This window comes from Manis pentadactyla, chromosome 9, assembly GCF_030020395.1.
Source record: "Manis pentadactyla isolate mManPen7 chromosome 9, mManPen7.hap1, whole genome shotgun sequence".
Lineage (NCBI taxonomy): Eukaryota > Metazoa > Chordata > Mammalia > Pholidota > Manidae > Manis > Manis pentadactyla.
The window spans coordinates 50,089,915-50,109,693 of NC_080027.1; the positions used below are offsets into that span (position 1 = coordinate 50,089,915).

The 19,779-nt window shown below is 34.6% G+C and overlaps 1 protein-coding gene across 3 annotated transcripts in view; it reads right to left on the reverse strand.

Annotated features, from left to right (window-relative positions):
• Positions 1-19,779, reverse strand: part of SBF2 (SET binding factor 2) — a 558,284-nt gene that overhangs the window by 260,128 nt on the left and 278,377 nt on the right. For all 3 annotated transcript variants that reach the window (XM_057507357.1, XM_057507356.1, XM_057507359.1), the window contains 3 exons: positions 12,244-12,366; positions 10,828-10,938; positions 4,683-4,788 (listed from right to left, as the gene is read on the reverse strand). In XM_057507357.1, coding sequence (XP_057363340.1) covers positions 4,683-4,788; positions 10,828-10,938; positions 12,244-12,366 — 340 coding nt within the window. The remainder of the gene's footprint in view (positions 1-4,682; positions 4,789-10,827; positions 10,939-12,243; positions 12,367-19,779) is intronic.

Consider the following 19,779-nt stretch of genomic DNA (forward strand, 5'->3'; position numbering starts at 1 on the left):
AGCGGTTACCATAGGGGAGGGGTGGGGGATGTGGGTGGTTACGGAGGGAGGAGGGGATTGAGGGGTATTATGATTGGAACAGATGGTGTTGGGGGGGATCAAGGGGAAGACAGTGTAGCACAGAGAAAGGCAAATAGTGACTCTGTGGCATCTTACTACACTGATGGGACAGTGACTGCAATGGGGTGGGTGGGGACTCGGTAACATGGGTGAATGTAGTAACCGCATTGTTTTTCATGTGAAAGCTTCATAAGAGTGTATATCAATAATGCCTTAATAAAAAATATGTATATATTTTGTTTAATAATCTGGGACATATGACTGATCATTTCAGAGAGCCTGGATTTTGACAATTACAGTCTCTCGATGCATTTGGATGTGTTCCTCTCTCTTCTGTATTTTGTATGATCAGATTCAGATTTAATTCCACTGGCAAAACTACAGGTAGTGTTTGGCAAGGCTTGGCATATAACATGTACTTGCTTTTCTTGTGATGATAGCTGTTGATGGTTCAATCTTCATTTACTGAGGGTTCTAAAATGATGATATTCTATTTCAGTTTCTTTTTCACTTGCCTGTAGAATACTTTTAAAAAGAGACAATTCCCCTCATCCACTATAGGGCTACTCTGTATTATAGTTAATATAGCCAAAGCAGAATAAATGCTTGATTTCTTTCCTTCACTGGTAAGTTTCCAAGATAATAAATTGGTTCCCTGTTATATTCTGAGGTAATAATTTTTAAATTTAGTATTATTATGAATTCACGGATTTAAAAATATTTGCTGGGTTTCAACCAATTGCAATTATCATCATTTTTGAAACTTAAATTGTTCCATCTTAGATCAGCTGCAAACCTCTTCAAGATGGCTCTTGAGTTCTTTTGACAAAATCCTAATAGTTTTCTCTTTTTTGAGCTATAATTCACATACCATAAAATCTATCCTTTTAAAGTGTATAAGTCAGTGGTTTGTAGTATAATCACAGGTTTTAAAAACAGCACCAATGTTCAACTTCAAAATTTCATTACCTGAAGAGAAACCCCATATTCATTAGTAGTCACTTTCCATTGCCTCGTCCCCCCAGCTCATGGCAACCACTAATCTACTTTGTGACTCTATGGATTGGACACTCACATAAATAGAAACATACAATATGTGACCCTTTGTGTCTGGCTTCTTTCATTTAGCATAGTATTTCCAAGATTTGTCCACACATAGCATATATCAATACTTCATTCTTTTTAACGGCTGAACACATTCCAGTATGTAGCTATAACACATTTTGTTTATCCATTCACAACTTGATGGAAATTTGGGTTGTTTTCATTTCTTAGCTATTATGAATTATTCCACTATTTTGAATTTTATATGTACAAAATTTTAAATGAATGTATGTATGTTTTCAATTTACTTGTAGAATCTGATGTATTTTTGACATATGTATATACCTGTCAAACCATAACCACAAATAAGATAATGAACACAAACATCCCAGTGTTGCCCTATGTCCTTTCATACTCCTTTCCATCCCACCGCATGGCAACCAGTAACCTGTTTTGTCATCATAGATTAGATTACATTTTCTAGAACTTTAGAGAACTCAAATCATATAGTAGGTATTCTTTTTTGTCTGTTTTTTTCAGCATAATTATTTTGAGATTAGTCCATGCTCAACCATGTACCAATAATTATTACTTTATATTGCTTGGTAGTATTCCAATGTATAGATATATCACCAATTATTTATCCATTTCCATCACCATTATCCATTATCACTGAAAGATATAGGGCTTGTTACCAGTTTCTTACTATTATAAATATATGGATGTGAACATTCACATACAAGTATTTTTATAGAGAATGCTATAATTTTCCTTAGAAAAATACCTAAGAGTAGAATAGTTGGATTAATTTAACTTTTATTAAAAAATCAAACTGTGTTCCAAGGTAGCTGTTCCACTCACATTACCAGTGAATGAAAAGTTACAATTCCTCCACATTTTGCCAATATTTTCCCCCCTCACTCTTTGTTTTCAGTGGTCTTCAGCCATCCAAATTATACTGTGTATGTCAGTGCTCTGAAGGGGGTGAGACAGAAATGATTTATTGGGCAGTTCTCTATAAAATTGGAACATGGGATGCACATTCCACTCTTCTGCTTCCCCCTCTTCCAAGGAGAAACTGCAAGTTGGGACAATCTCTCCCAGCACTGAGCTGTTCTGGCTTGAAGGAGACACTAACCAGGTAAGTGAAATTACTCTTTTTACCCATTTCAGTGTGGCTGTTCTCAGCTCTGTCATCATCTAGGGTACTACAACTTAACTAGATTCTAGAATTCTCATAAAGCTATTTTGGTTTGTGTATTATTGCTAAATCATTATTTCTATGGGGAACAAGGACTAGGACTTCTACCTAATCTGCCATCTGGCTGACAACACTCATCAAATTCTCCTTCCTGATTCTTTATCTCCTTCACTATTTTAAGCATATTTTGGTATCTGAATCTGATGACTATTTTCTGGCACTCCTGTGGGATTTTTATATTGTTTATGGTTTCTTTTGTATTTCTTTCACATAGGTTTAGTCCTCATGTTTCTCGTTATTTTTGATTAAGCACTGGACATATAAATGTAATTTATTGACATATTAGAGTCCTAAAATGCAGTTATCTTATTCCAGAGAGGATTTACTTTAATTTCTACTATATGGTTAGAGACAGTAGCATCAAGGATCACCTTAATCCATTTCAAGGAATTTAAATGATTTCAAGCTGTACTTTAGTTCCTCAGGGGGCCTGTTTACTTGTGATTTGCCCACTTGTAGGCTGTGATCCTTTATGGTCCCAACTCAAAGTATGAGAGCTTTATAAAGGAATCTCTCTTGGTAAAACCTGAACTCTAATTTTCCCTTTCCCCATGGAATATCACTAGTACTGATCAACAGATGCTTTGGGAAAAACTGTCCCAAATGTCTGGCTCATTTCTCTAGGTTTTCGTCTTCTCATGGACCATGATTTAGTAATTCTTTACTACCTATAATGCTTTCAAGCAAATGCTGTTTATATTTATATAACTTTCTAGTAGTCATTGTTAGGAGGGTTAGTTTGAATTTCATAGGCCACTACTGCTAGAAGAGAGGTCCAGGTTACATCAATTTATACTTTATCTATAGCAATTTTTCTCAGTGGGAGTGCTACTGGTATTTGAGGTAAAAATTCTTCTGGTGCATATATGCCATTCATGAAGGATGTTTACCATCCCTGGTCCTGGGCACTAAATGCCAGTGACAATCCCTCCTCTCCCCCTCAAATCATTGTTAAAGTTAAAAAGCATATGAGATTTACAAGACACTAATTAAGTATAAATTAATGATAGCATTTGGGAATATGCAATTATTTTATTTGTTTCATAATCTTCCATTCCTCTTCACGGTAAATTTTTGCTTTGATTGACCTTAAAGAGGTATACAGACCCTTCTAAAAGGTAAAAAATTATGTGACTAGTGCTTGGTTAAAATCAATTAAGTCAGTGATGACTAGGGACCATGGACAGGCTGCAGATAGTCCATAAATCCCCTAAAATTATTTACAAAATTTGTGGAGGGAGCATTTAATCAATAATATATTCTTTAGAGAAGTTCATGCCACTGGAGAGAGATTACCCTATTCTGCACATTAAAGAAAATAGCTTTAATTAAGTTGGTACTTTCTGAGATAACTCAGTGAGTAGAAACTTTCAGGAGGGAAGAGAAGAAAGGATATATAATTTTTATGTATTAGTGTCAAAATTTATCTTTATTAAGATAATATAAAACTCTACTTATATTTACACTAATCTCTTCTGAGGTTTTCTAAATTTGCCTGATTGAAGTTACAGCAGAAGAATAAGGATGGGGCCACTAATGAAAAAGGAGTGATAAATACAGAGCTGAGCAAGAAACACAGTTCAACATGAGATAGGAGAAAAACAAGAGGGTAGAATTTTTATGCAAGGAACTAAGGATTCCATGGAGAAGCAGAATATGAGTCCCAGGGAAGGGAAGATTTCAATATAATTAGAAAAAGACAAAGATGGATAACAATGACAAGAATTCAATCAAAGAGAGTAGGACACTTGTATGCACAGGCAGACATATATAAAAAAACCAAGGTTAAGAAAATGGGAATCTCCGGCAGCCTTGGTTTGAAACATCCTCTTTTAAGTCGTGTGATTCCTTAAATGAAATACAAGCTGTCCAATATACAGAGGGCCCTTTATAGTGTCTTCTCCTCAATTCTTCATCCTAGGTATTGCTAGAAAATTAGAGAGAAAGTCCTGATACGGAGGGTACAATGAAAAGGATGGGACTTTTGGTTCCATTTGACAAGGTTCTACAAAAGCAATTCATCTAAGGAAAAGAAAATATACTGTCGATTCATCTTTTAAAGCATAATGAAAATGGATCTACTTCCACAAGTCTAATTGACTCCAGAGCAAAAGGAGCCTGGGCTAAAAGTAAAGAAAAAAAAACAAAAATGAATACTAGTTAAGATTAGGACCCACATAATTATACATTTTACATATAAGGCATTTATAGTTTGCTTTTATTCTCTGGATTCATGTCAGGTGATGTGAGCTTAAAAATAAATCTTTTTTTTTTTGGCTTCTACAGGAGGACATTGAAAATGAGAGAAAAGACATACCCAACTGCTGGAACAGGAGAGCCACACTAGTGCCTGTTACAGGAAGACTATCATGTAAAGGAGTATGGATCAGCTGTCTATCTCCTGCACCCAAGGAAAACAGCTTCTGCAGAATGGGGGAAAAACATGGATACAAATACAAATGATTTCTTTTCAGACACCTTCTTATGATTAAAAAAATACCATTGTAGTTCAAATTTAGAGCAGACAATGATGACATAAGATCCAATTAACACATGCAAAGGGAAATAGTATAGCCCAAAACATTCAGCTTACTCTGTGCCCAACTGAATACAGAAAAATGCAATAGTTGATTATTAAAAATTCAGTAACAATGAGATAGAAAAATCACTGACAAACTTAACTAAAAATTAATAAATGTTAAAGTCAACATCTATATACCAATTATACCTCAGCAAAAATGGTAAAATAAAATAAATATATGAACCACATATGTAATTTTTTAATTTCTAGTAGCTATAACAAAAGATTAACAAAAAAGTCAACAAAATCCTATCATACCAAAGGCCCATAAAACCAGCCTTTAAAGTTTAGGTAAGTTTAGGATCCATCATGATCAAACTACATTTCATATTACTCCTATGGAGAAGAGGTAGGAGAATTGAGGAAGAGGGTAGGAGGAAAAAGGATAAAAACTTAAGAATGACAAAAGACATAGCAAAAGACAAAAGACTAAATTAAAAGGCAAAGGGCAAGGAGAAAGGATGCCAATTTCACCATAAGTAAAATCTTTGTCAGAATGAGGATAAACAATGTAATGCTTTGTCCCCAAAATTACATAAGAATAAACAAAGTAAATGATCAACCAGTCAGTTTTAGGGTTTAAAGAAGAGTATGGGGCCCTGGAAATATTAAGTAATAGAACTGCAAAACAAAGAAAGTAACAGGAGACAAAAAAGAACATTACATAATGATAAAGGGATCAGTCCAACAAGAGGATATAACTATTATAAACATCTACGTACCCAATATAGGAGCACTTAAATATGTAAAACAAATACTAACAGAACTAAAGAATCAGACAGCAACTCAAACATATTAGGGGACTTTAACACTCCACTTACATCAATGGAGAGATCACCCAGACAGAAAATGAATAATGAAACAGAGGCACTGAAAAAATACATTAGATCAGATAGACTTAACAGATAAATACACAACACTCCACCCAAAAGAAATACAATACATATTTTTCTGAATTACATATTGAATGTTCTCCAGAAAAGATCACAAACTAGGCCACAAAAAAATAAAACCTCAATAAATTCAAAAAGACTGAAATTATATCAAAAAACTTCTTGGACCACAGTGTTTTGAAATTAGAAATAAATTACATGAAGAAAACAAAAAACCCACAAACACATGGTGGCTAAACAACATGCTTCTAAATAAACAATGGATCAATGAATAAATCAAGGTAGAAATCAAGGAATACATGAAGACAAATTAAGGCAAAAATACAACAGTTCAAAATTTGTGGGACATTGCAAAAGTAGTCCAAAGAGGGATGTACATAGCAATAGAGGCCTGCCTCAGGAAACAGAACAATCCCCAAAAAACAGTCTAAACTCACAATTAAAGAAACTAGAAAAAGAAGAAATGAAACCCAAAGTTAGGAGGAGGGACATAATAAAGATCAGAGCAGAAATAAATAAAACAGAGAAGAATAAAATGATAGAAAAAAAATGAAACCAAGAGCTAGTTCTTTGAGAAGATAACAAAACAGACAAACCCCTAGCCAGACATATCAAGAAAAAAAAGAGCAGGGGGGCCATCAGGTGAGAAATTGGGGATCAACAGAGGTGAGGCTTAGAACCTCACCCCCCCCGTTCTGAGAGAAATCTTCTGCATACGTGGATGTTTTATTGCCCTGGTCTAGCTTGGATTAACACATAGTCTACAGGCACACACCTGATCATCTGCATTTGCTCTCTTACAACACTAAACTATGTTTTCTACCTTTATCTTGTATCTACCTACCACTTAAGCATTCTATTAAAAATAATAATAATAAAGAGAGAAATGTGGTATCCACATATAAATCAAGTATAAAAACCAAATGAGTATTCATATTTGAACTGACTGTTTAGAGTTCATAATGCATGAGCAAAACCGAAAGTTTCTGTGATGACTGCCCTTGTACTGTTCACTACGTAACTTATTCATTATGTAAGAATTTGTTCTCCATGTAAGAACTTGTTTGTTATGCCTCAGAAGATTGGAGACTGATGAAAATTAGGCTTGGGGTGGATTAAAGAAAAAAAAAAAGAAAAAAAGAGGAGAAAACCAAAATCAGAAATCAAAAAGGAATAGTCATAAGTGACACCACAGAAATACAAGGAAGTATTACAGAATTCTATAAAAAATTATATGCCAATAAGTGGGATAACCTAGAAGAAATGTACAAATTCTTAGAAAAGTATAACCTTCCAAGACTGACCCAGGAATAAGCAGAAAATCTGAACAAACCAATTACCAGTAATGAAATTGAATTGGTAAACAAAATACTCCCAAGAAACAAAATTCCAGGACCAGAAGGCTTCACAACTGAATTTTACCAACCATTTAAAGAAGTGCTATTACCCATCCTTCTTAAAGTATTCCAAAAACTAGAAGAGGGAATACTTCCAAACTCATTCTGAGACCAGCATCACTCTAATACCAAAACCAGACAAAGACATTGTAAAAAATGATCATTACAGACCAGTATCCCTGATGAACCTAGATGCAAAAATCCTCAACAAAATATTGTGAGACTGAATTCAAAAACACATCAAGAGGATCATTCACTAGGACCACATGGAATTTATTCCAGGGTTACCAAGGTGTTACAATATCCATAAATAGGATCTGTGTCATACACCACAATAACAAAAGGATAAAAACCATATGATCATCTCAATAGATGCTGTAAAAGCATTTCACCAAATTCAACACCCATTCATGATAAAATCTCTCAACAAAATTGGTATAGAGGTATAAGGTATATGGACATATATCTCTACATAATAAAGGCCATATAAGACAAACCCACAGCTAATGTCATTCTCAATGGCAAAGGGCTGAAAGCTTTTCCTCTAAGACCAGGAAAAAGACAAGGATATCATACTCACCACTTTTGTTCAAAATAGTACTGGAAGTCCTAGCTGAAACAATCAGATAATGCAAAGAGATAAAAGGCATCCAAATTGGCAAGGAAGAAGTTAAACTGTCACTATTTGCAAATGGCATGAAATTACATACACAGAAAACCCTAAAGACTCAACCACAAAACTGTTAGAACTAATAACTAGATTCAGCAAAGTTGCAGGATACAGAATGAAAACAGAGAAATCTGTTATGTTCCTATATATTAACAAAAAACCAGCAGAAAGAGAATTCAATAAAATAATTCTATTCACAAATGCATCAGAAAGAATAAAATTCCTAGGAATAAACCTAACCAAGGAGGTGAAAGACCTGTACTCTGAAAACTGTAAGACACTCATGAGAGAAATTAAAGAAGATGCCAATAAATGGAAATCTATAGCATGCTCATGGATAGGAAGAATTAATATTGTCAAAATGGCAATACTGCCCACTGCAATTTACAGATTGAATGCAATCCCTATCATAATACCAACAGTATTTTTCAATAAACTAGAGCAAATAATCTTATAATTCACACAGAACTACAAAAGACTCCATTTCAAATAGTCAAAGCAATCTTGAGAAAGAGGAACAAAGCTGGGGGAATTACGCTCCCTGATTTCAAGCTATTTAAAAAACTGTAGTAATCAAAACAGTATGGTACTGGCACAAGAAGAGATCCATAGTTTAATGGAATGCAATAGAAAACCCAGATACAAACACACACATATACTGTCAATTAATATATGATAAAGGAGCCATGAAAATACAATGGGGAATAGATAGTCTCTTCAATAAATGATGTTGGAAAAATTGGACAGCTACATGCAGGAGAATGAAACTGGATTACTGTCTAACTTCACATATAAAAGTAAACTGAAAATGGATAAAAGACCTGAATGTAAGACATAAAACCATAAAACTCTTAGAAGAAAAGATAGGCAAAAATCTCTTGAACATAAGCTTCAGCATTCTTTTTTCTGGACACATCTCCCCAGGATAAAGGAAATGATAAAAAAAAATGAACAAGTGGTACTACATCAAATTAAAAAGCCTCTGTACAGCAAAGGGCACCATCAGCAGAACAAAAAGGCATACTACAGCATGGGAGAATATATTTGCAAATGATATATCCAATAAGGGGTTAACATGCAAAATATATAAGGACTCATATGACTCAACATCAAAAAAAGCAAATAACCTGATTAAATAATGGGTGGAGGACTTGAACTGACATTTCTCTAAGGAAGAAATACAGTAGGCCAACAGGCATATGAAAAGATGCTCACATCACTAGTCGTCCAGGAAATACAAGTCAAAATCACAATGAGATGCCACCTCACACCAGTTAGAATGGCCACTATCCAAAAAACAAGAAATAACAAGTGTGTTGGCAAGGATGTGGAGAAAACGGAATCCCCCTACACTGTTAGTAGGAATGTAAATTGGTACAGCCACTGTGGATAGCAGTATGGAGGCTCCTCAAAAAAACTAAAACTAGAAATACCACATGACCCAGTAATTCCACTTCTAGGAATTTACCCGAAGAAAACAAAATCCTTGATTCAAAAAGATATGTGTACCCCTATATTTATTGCTGCATTATTTACAATAGCCAAGATATAGAAGCAACCAAAGTGGCCATCAATAAATGAATGGAAAAAGAAGATGAGGTACACATATACAATAGAATATTATTCAGCCACAAAAAAGAAAGAAATTCTGTCATTTGCAACAACATGGATGGACCTAGGAGGTATTATGCTAAGTGAAATAAGCCAGGCAGGGAAAGACAAATACCAAATGATTTCACTTATTTGTGGAATCTAAAAACAAAACAAAACTAAATGAATAAAATAGTTGCAGACTCATGGACACTGAAGAGTGATTGGTGGTTACCACGGGGAAGAGTTTGGGGTCGGTGGGTGGGTCAGTAGAGAGAGTGAGGGGGATAAAGGGGCACAAAAATTTTCAATCATAATGTAAGTTGGTCACAGAGGTACAGCATGGAGAATATAGCCAATGATTTTGTAGCATTTTCTATGCAGACAGATAGTAACGGCAGTAGTTAAAGTGAGGATTTAATAACGTGGGTAACTATCAAACTGCTGTTTTTTATACTTAAAACTAATATAAGATTATGTGTCAAGTATACAATTAAAAAAAAAGAGATATTAAGCCATAGAAACTGAGGTTCTTATTTTTTCATCTCATTTTTATATGAAAATCTAAAGACATAAAGAGGATAAAAAATACATTACCACTTTGAAAAAGTCTTATTTCATAAAAGAGTTTAATATCTTTATTTAAGGCTTGATCTATGAAAAAATCCTTGGGAAATTTTAAGATATAGATTATATTCTCTAAAGAAGATTTGTAATTTTGGACTATCATCAAATTACTAATGGTAGCAAACTGAAATAAGAAAAATAAGCCCTCTTCTTTCAAAGCTTAAATACGAGGTATTCTATTAATGATTACACACAACACACCATGTGTTTTAGGACCATGTGTAATTGCTGTTACATTTCCAGGAAAATGAATAATGAATCTATTCAGAAGTAGTTATAATGTTACAAAGAATTGTTTTCAGTGTTTTCTTAGTGTTTTCTCCTAATTTTTATTACTCAAAAATTTCTTCCTTTAAGTTAACAATATTAGGTGTAACTCTTTAGAGGAACAAGAAAGGTAGAAAATTGACTAAAAAGTGTATTTCCAGGAACATTAAATGAGAGTTCAGGTTACCAAAAATATGACTTCTAAGTATGCTATGTGAAAGTTGAGCCCTGTGTTAAAATTAACCTCATGACCTAAGAAAATAATGGAATCTTGGGTCTCTAGAAAGCAGACCATAGGGACAATGCTTAACGAAACTAAGATATTCTTCAAATTGAAAATATTTAAAGAATTCTTTTTTATGCTTTTCTTCTTAAATTAAGTGGAGGAGAGGAGAAGAGGAACAGGCCCTCTTCATCTCCCCTTTTATTATATTTACCTGCGACCCTCCAGCTGCTGGGACAAGGCACGCACACAAATTTGCAATGAGATTTTCCAAGGAGACATTCAGACTGTCCACATACACAGTGTAGATCAAACCCAGACAAGCCTGCAAAGAGAAGATGCATGTTGTTTTGCCATAGAAAAAGGTAGTATTAAAAAATAGACTGTTGTAACATCTGCTCCTAGGAAAATTTCTCTTTGAACCTAGTGAAGTACATTCTACAGTGACCACGGAATAAATTTTAAGCAGCAAATGTTATTAAGTTTATTAAATTTTCCTCCCAAACCAGAAGCTCTAAATGAGCTTTTGAGATGAACTTATAAAAAGCAGAAGTTCATAATTTGTAAAACAGGTGTTTGTGCTCAGATAAAGACTCTAGCAAATCTTCAGGGCCTAAAAGTGTTTTTGTCTCCACTTACTTTGCAAAAGTCCAAATTTCAAGATAAAAACATAGAGATTTTATCTTATTTTATGATTCTTACAAATTCAGAACATGTATTCTACAGAAAAATTTAACTGACATGAAATATAACAAAAGATAGCAAAATACATCAAGACATGACTTATACTTTAAGCTCAGAAGGCAGGTGGTAAAATGGAAGACAAAATACAATATTCAGAATTTTTCAGGTTATTAAAATTTGTGACTCTGAGAAATTAGTATTTGTTAGGAGTTTCCCATGTCACTGAAGTCTTGACACCAAGTATATGTAGTCTCAAAAATATAGAAAAGTTTTCCAGAAATTAAGCATTAATTTCCCAAATCCTTGGGAAATTTTAAGGTATAATTTATACTTTCCAAAGAAGATCTGTTGTTTTGGAGAATGGTCAACTTTACTATTACTAAAGGTAGTGGCTGAAATAAAAAAAAAAGAAGCCCTCTTTCTTCAATGTTTAAATATATTTATGAAAAAATTAAAGATTTTTCTTACATTTGAAAATGTTTAGTATCTAGAAAAAGAAAATACCCAGAAGTAAACAGTATTTTAAAGCTATGTTGGCAGTAGTATGAACAGAACTGTTTGAAATCACAAATACCAATCCTATTAACCTGAATCTAGACTCCTCAAAAGAAGATGAATAAAAATGCCCAAACTGGTTATATTAGTAATGCATTTTAAATTTGCTACAGGTGATCAAATGATTTCTTTAGGAGTCATAAATTACAGAGTCAGTAAACTAGAACCTATTTCAAGACCTACATCTTTGGTAGTTTAAATAGTCACTTTAAATTACTCAAATTTCATCCAATGTGAATATACTTATTCTGTTCACACCAGTTTTATTTTATTGATGAATTCCTAGACTAACTTAAAGATATTTTAAATACAAGGAACTTATTACCATGGTTCATTTGAAACAGATTTATATAGTAATACAAATCAATAATGACAACTATGTGTTCTTTACCCTAAAAATTTCTGGATAATCTAATCTGGATACCAACACCAGGCTTTTGGGAGCAAACACTTCTGCAGGCTGAATTAAATCAGACACTTCCACTTCACCTTCAGTCTCTTCTTTCTTTGTTCCCTAGAAAAAGAGACACTGTGATTAACAGAATTTTCAGGTTCTCACAAAAGACAGACATATCACACACTTTCATGTAATATACAAATTCCACAACTAATCACAAAATGTAATTTTAACATCACTTTAAAAACTCAAACTAAAAATAAATCTAAGAAACAAGTACTCAAAGAAATTAGGAAGTAGGGCATACGTATTACATTTGTGAAAAGCTCCTTCAGCTCCAGATGCATACCACAACCTAATCTGCACATTTGGTTTTTGTGTGAGCTTCCAGTAGTCAAAGGTACATAAGACACACTCAAATTATTTTAAATAGCGACCCAAAGAACTAAAAATGACACTCAAATGGAAAGTCAGTTTTCAAGAAAGTAAAAAATCTTTTTTGAAGTAAGGCACTGATTTTCATTTCTTTTTCTGCTTGTCCCAATCTTTCAAACAAAAGTGATAATCATTTAGGATTCTAAGCTTGCTCAATGCTCTTAGAAGTAAAGCCAAATCAGCTCTAAATTCTTTTTGCTCATGAGCAACAATATTAATTCTCTGAGAAGAGAAAATATTTTTTATACACAAAACTAGGTTTCAGAATGTACTTAATGCCACTGAACTGTACACTTAAAAATGGCTAAATGGTTAAGTCTTATGTCATGTATATCTTAGCACAATAAAAACATGTAGAATTTTAAAAACTCTAACTTTTAATATTAGTTGATACTACTAAATACTAGTTAATGAAATAAACTTTTAAAAGTATTATTCTCTTTTATGAGTGTTTCCTGTGTACCTACTGTTTCATAAACTATATGATACATTATTAAAGTTTTGAGTGGGAAAAAACCCCAAAACAGACAAGGTAGTAAACAAAGCATTCAGATTTATTTCTAAATGCTAGGACATTTTCCTTAACTGGAATCCTCTTCCCTTTCCTTTCTACTAATCCAAGGTTCAGCTTAAAATTTATCTTTCTTCCTGAAGCCTTTCCTTTACTGATTTTTCTCTTACTCTTAATGCCTAGCATAACTCACAAACATATCACACTTGCTAACAGAAAAATTAACTATTTCACCTGCCAAGCCTCTGCCCCAAATGCCACATCCAGCTGCCTGTTTAACATCTCCACTTAGATGACTAACAGTATTGCAAACATGTCTAAAACATAGCTCCCCTCTGTCTCCCCAACTAACTCATTTAATTCTCTAACTCAATTAATGGAAACCCTATCCCTTCATTGGGTAAATCAAAAACCCTGACTCCCTTCTCATTCATAGCCTGTATCTAAACTGTCAGCATATCCTGATTTCTCACCACCTGCACTGCTACCACAATACCGTGAGCCACCATCATCACTTGTCTAGTTTATTTTAACAGCCTCCCTCAGTCTCCGCTATTCCTCTTTAGCCCCACTTTGCTTCCTTGCTGCTATTCAGACATGCTGGGCATGCTCCAGCTAAGAGTCTTAGCACTTGTTTGCTATTCCTTTGCCTGGAATAATACTCTTTCCATGCATATCCTAATGACTAATTCCTTCGTCTTTGTTAGGTCAAGTAATTCAAGAGATTTCTCTGCTCAGTCTTTGCTGGGATTACTACTTGAGCCTGTAATGCCCTAACACTCCCTATCCCTCTTCCATGCTTTACTTTTTTTCCATGGCACTTGTTACCACCCAACGTATTATCCATTTCACTTTTCTTGTTTTTTGGTTTGTCTGTCTCTTCCACTAGAATATGCCCATGAAGATCAGGATTTCTGTTTTGTTCACTGACCTTCCCAGTTCCTAAACAAGACACTTACTTAATATTTGTTCACAGCATACATGCAGGAATGAATTTTCTTGGAATAGTTTTCTGGGTATTTTACCAAGGAAAGTCATTCCCCACTCCTCAACTCTTGGAGGCCAAGAACTGTATTTTCTATCTCCTTTGGAGCCCATACACTTTCTAGCATAGTGAAATATAACCAAATATTAGATGTGTATGGAATGCACATATCCAAAGGGAGCTATCTGTTTACTTTTTATGTGTGATAAGGTCCATATGCTCTTGATTTTCATTTGTTACAAAGCAAAAGCTAAAATTAGGTTGGTTGGTTTCTGGAATCCTTAGAAATAATAAAAATGTGATGAATATGAATTTACCGAAGATTTCGACACTTAATGAATCATTTTCTTCATGGATTACTAATGAATTTGAAGTGACAACAGAATGACTAAAATTCCTGAAAGAGACAAAACTATCCATTTTATGAGATTGTGATAAATGCCCCAGAGTACCATTAGAAGTCAGCTTGAGTAAGCAGACAACCATTCCAAATAAATGACTATTAACCTACTTTGATCAAAACACGAAATAGAATGCCCTGGTCATTTCTTAAAGCTATTCTTTAATTAAACATTCATTAAATGGAACAGTTAGTAACAAGAAAGAAAAAAATGTCTGATATGATATAAACCAGTATTAAGTAAAAACAATTACACTTTTATTTACATTACTTTATTACAGATGTTGACTTTTACTTCATAAATGTGCTAGAAATCACAAGACGCTGCTATTCTTGATTCCAATAGCTCTCCTACAAGAATACAATGTTCCAAGTTTAGAGAATATTAATATTCCTTATTTCAAAGCAAAATATACTATGATAAAAAAATTTTTTTAAGCCCAAAAACTGTTGGTTAAAATAACGCTTGTTCCAGGAGATAGTAACATGGTATTTCTGGCCAAATTCTTCTAACAATAATTATTATGTAAAGAAATACTGCGTCTTCTCTATAGCTGCTAGAGTATCTCTTCTTTGCAATAAATATCTAATGATACTGGTTTTATTTGGTTTGTGGTTTCCAATGATTAAGTCATCTCATATTGAAAAGATGTGAGAAACTTAAAAATAAGGGAATTTAAAACAGGCTATAAATATAATAGATGTTGTAATAATGCTTTAAAATTTATATTTTATAGCATAAAACATTTCCACATATTTTATCTCATTGAACAATATTTGCAAGTTTCCTTCTTCTAACCTAACATTATTCCTTTGGTTTTAGTAGGTACCATTAAAGATACAAACTTATCTCACTCTTTACTTAATTGTCTCACATTGACTTGTAAGGTCACCTTATGTCTTATACATATCATAAACACATGCCACAGCTTGCCCATTTATAGACTTTTTTCTATAAATATTATTTCTATAGGCTACATCTGCTAGTGGGATTCTCAGCTTCTATGTAGCTTATATTTTATATAGATCATAGTCTGGGCACTGCAATAATAATGGGATAAATTAATACTACCACATCAATCTACCCCAGAAGTGCTATTGCCCTTTAAACACATCTTCAGAAAAAAATGATAAAACTTAACAGATTATTGATATTATGGTATAACTGCATATACGAGATGTCACAATCTTTAGGAAGTTACACTAACACTCATGTTGAATACTTCAGCCTCATCTTTATTGCACTCCTGATACTTGATTCCTATCCCTTCTATATACACACAAAAAGACTTATTTCATCCGATAACATCTCTGTGTTGCATTCATTGTCAACAATACTGTCTCATACTAAAACTCTTCCTACAAAATTTCTTTAAAACTCAGTTTTAAAGGGAGGATAAAAGGAATTAGGCAAGTAAAACTTCCCCTTTTTGAAGTATAAGTAGTTGATTTCAGTGTGCGCTATTATATAAGAGTTGCCTCAGTAAGCAATTTAAGAATTTAAAAATTTTCCAAAATTGGAAATAAAGGAGTTTAAGTAGTTGCAAAATTCTGTAAGGTCTACAATTGCCCCTGCAAAGCTTCTTCATTTCTTGCCAAAGAATCTCTTAATCATGTTGACATGTTCACATGATAAAACCTAGTTTATTCTTGCATTGGTCTGGAAAATAACAACTGCACAATAAATATACATTTTAGGATAACAAGCCTTTGAACAAATCAGGCCACTGGCCTTCAGAATTAAGTTTACCTCTAGTAAAGAGAATTTCCTAGTATTTTCCCCTGCAATAGCTCCTGTACTCTACAGTATCCCAAAGGTAAGGCAAATTTATTTGTAGGTTTTCTATATATTCACCCAGAAAGCTTCCTTTTTAAGGAGCACATAGTACATAAATTGTATTTTTAAAAATATACTCACAAAGCAGCATTTTTCAAGGCTCTTTTCTGCTGGAAGCTAATAGATATTGCTTATCAAAAGTGTCTCCTAATCAAATAATTTTGGAAACAATAAAGCCACGTTAAAAAGGTTTGTTAACTACAGGACTTTTCACTTTGATATGTGAACATTGTGTAATGTCAAGTGAAAAAGATATAAAATATCAGTCAAACTTATTGGGCTAATGAACCCTCTTTATTACAGAACATTTAGAGGACTTAGTGCCCTATGAAACACAAGTTGGGAAAGACTGTCATAGCTATTTCAGGATATAAAATGTGTGAAACCGAAATATATATATGGGTTCAAATGTTCTATATCCTTAAAAGGCTAGGTAAATATAATGCTTATTTCATAAATAGATTATTATAGTTGATAAGTGCTTCATTAATTCTCATATTTCATAAAGTAAGATTTAAAAAGATTAGAAAATGACAAGACTGCTAGGTGCTAGGGTGCCACACAAACACCCTATGGAAATAATCAGTGTGTCTGTGGCCTGTCCTCACCAGATCAGTTGGAACTTTCTGGCCTGACCCATGGTTCTCAGACTTCAGTGTGCATCAAAATCATGCAGGGCTTGTTGAAACAGATTTCTGGGTCTTAACACTAGGGTTTCTGATTCAGTAGGAGTGAGGTAGGTCTCAGAATTTGTATTTCTAACAGCTTCCCCAGTGACACAGATACTTCTGGTCCAGGAATCATACTTTGAGAATCACTGCTCGAGACTAATTAATGTGAGAAATATTATATTTCTATAAGAGAAAGAGACTAATAAGAGAATAAGACTAATAAGAGAAAATAATAACAGCTAACATATACTCTGTATGCTAGATACTGTTCTAAGAATCATATCAGTGTTAATAATTCATTTATACAATACAAAATTTATTAAATAGTATTTCTCAGTAAAGGAAACCAGTACTCCTCAGACGAATGACATTCTATGTCTGGGTTGGAAAAATGTACAAAATGAGCCTGTTCATCTTGTGTTAAAAAGTAAAGAATCTGTAGAAGACTAACAGAATCAAAGAAAAATCACAGTTGATTTAGTAACTCATCAAATGCACAAAAATCCATGAACTCATGATGATAATTTTTTTAATTGGTCACAACTGAACAATGCTAGGGTATTAATCTACAATTCTGAAAATTTTAAAAATAAGAAGAAACAACTAAAGTTACTATCTTCTCTATCAAACTATAGTTGATGTTCTATTTTACAGATGAATTTCAAACAAATGCAGAAGGAACAATAAAGAGCAAATTACTTTTCCACAATTCCTACTGAAAGAATGTATTAGGCAATGATCATCAAAAGATACTAAAACCATTAAGTGAAAGGCTGGCACTTTCCCAAACCCACAAATAAATCTTAACAATACTAAAAATAGAACAACCAGAAATTGAGTTTCTCTTGATGGGACACAATAGGAAGAACAGTACAATCTTTTAAAAAGTCTTACTTTAAAATGTGAGTGTAAATCTAATTAAGTCTCTAGATCTAATTATGACTTTATGGAAACTATGGAGAATAGAGGTACAAGTTAAATAATAATATGGGAATTAATCAGCCAAACCCAGAATGTCCAGAGGACCCAGTTTCTCTACCATCCCCAAAAGGCAGACTGCTACAGAAGAATGTAAGAAATATCAGCCAAATGAAATGTGTGGACCTTGTCTGAACTCTGATCTGAATAAATCAAGATTTGTTTGAGATAATTTAGAAAAATGAGTAAGATGGCAGAGCCAAAATGGCGGTGTGAGTAGAGCAGCAGAAATCTCCTCCCAAAACCACATATATCTATGAAAATATAACAAAGACAACTCTTCCTAAAATAGAGACCAGAGGACATAGGACAACATCCAGACCACATCCACACCTGCGAGAACCCAGCGCCTCGCTAAGGGGTTAAGATACAAGCCCCGGCCCCACGGGACCAGAGCGCCCCTCCCCCCAACTCCAGGTGGGGGGAGAGGAGTTGGAGCAGGGAGGGAGAGGGAGCCCAGGACTGCTGAAAACCCAGCCCCAGCCATCCGCACCAGAGCGCAGACACAGTGCATGCGTGGGGTCCTGGATACTAGGGAAACAGGGCAGCAGGACTGGTGAGCGGGTGCCTGTGGCCAATGCCGGAGAACAAAGAAACGGTAGCGGCCATTTTTTTTTGGCGAGTGCTTTTTGGAAGTCTTAAAGGGACAGAGACCCCAATACTAGGAAACAGGGCAGCAAGACTGGTGAGCGGGTGCCTGAGGCTGGCGCCTGAGGACAAAGAAAATCGTGCGTTTTTCTCTTCTTTTTTTTTAAAAATTATTTATTTAAATTTTTAAAAAATTATTTAATTTTTTAAATGTTGTTGTTTTGGTTTGGCGAGTGCTTTTTGGAATTCTTAAAAGGGCAGGGCGGGACACTTACTCCAGAGGCAGGGATCTGGGGATCTCTGGGCACTCTAACCCCCTGGGCAGCAGGGAGCAGGGAGGCCCCTTACAGAGATAAATAGCCTCCCGGCAGCTCCCCCTCCAATGGGGTTCCACCATTTTGGAGCAGGGCCCAAGCCAGGCCACGCCCACAGCAACCGCACAGATAAACTCCATAGCAGCCGGGCAGGAAGCAGAAGCCCTGTCTGTGCGCCCCTGTCTATGTGCAGCTGCCCAGCACAAGCCACTAGAGGTCACTGTTCTCCCAGGAGAGGAAGGCCACAAATCAACAAGAAGGAAAGCTCTTCCAGCCGTCACTCGTACCAGCTCTACAAACTATTCCTATCACCATGAAAAGGCAAAACTACAGGCAGACAAAGATCACAGAGACAACACCAGAGAAGGAGACAGACCTAACCAGTCTTCCTGAAAAAGAATTCAAAATAAAAATCATGAACATGCTGACGGAGATGCAGAGAAAAATGCAAGAGCAATGGGATGAAGTCTGGAGGGAGAGCAGAGATGCCAGGAAGGAGATTACAGAAGTGAAACAAACCCTGGAAGGATTTATAAGCAGAATGGATAGGATGCAAGAGGCCATTGATGGAATTGAAACCAGAGAACAGGAACGCATAGAAGCTGCCATAGAGAGAGATAAAAGGATCTCCAGGAATGAAACAATATTAAGAGAACTGTGTGACCAATCCAAAAGGAACAATATCCACATTATAGGGGTACCAGAAGAATAAGAGAGAGGAAAAGGGATAAAAAGTATCTTTGAAGAAATAATTGCTGAAAACGTCCCCAAACTGGGGGAGGAAATAATCAAACAGACCACGGAAATACAC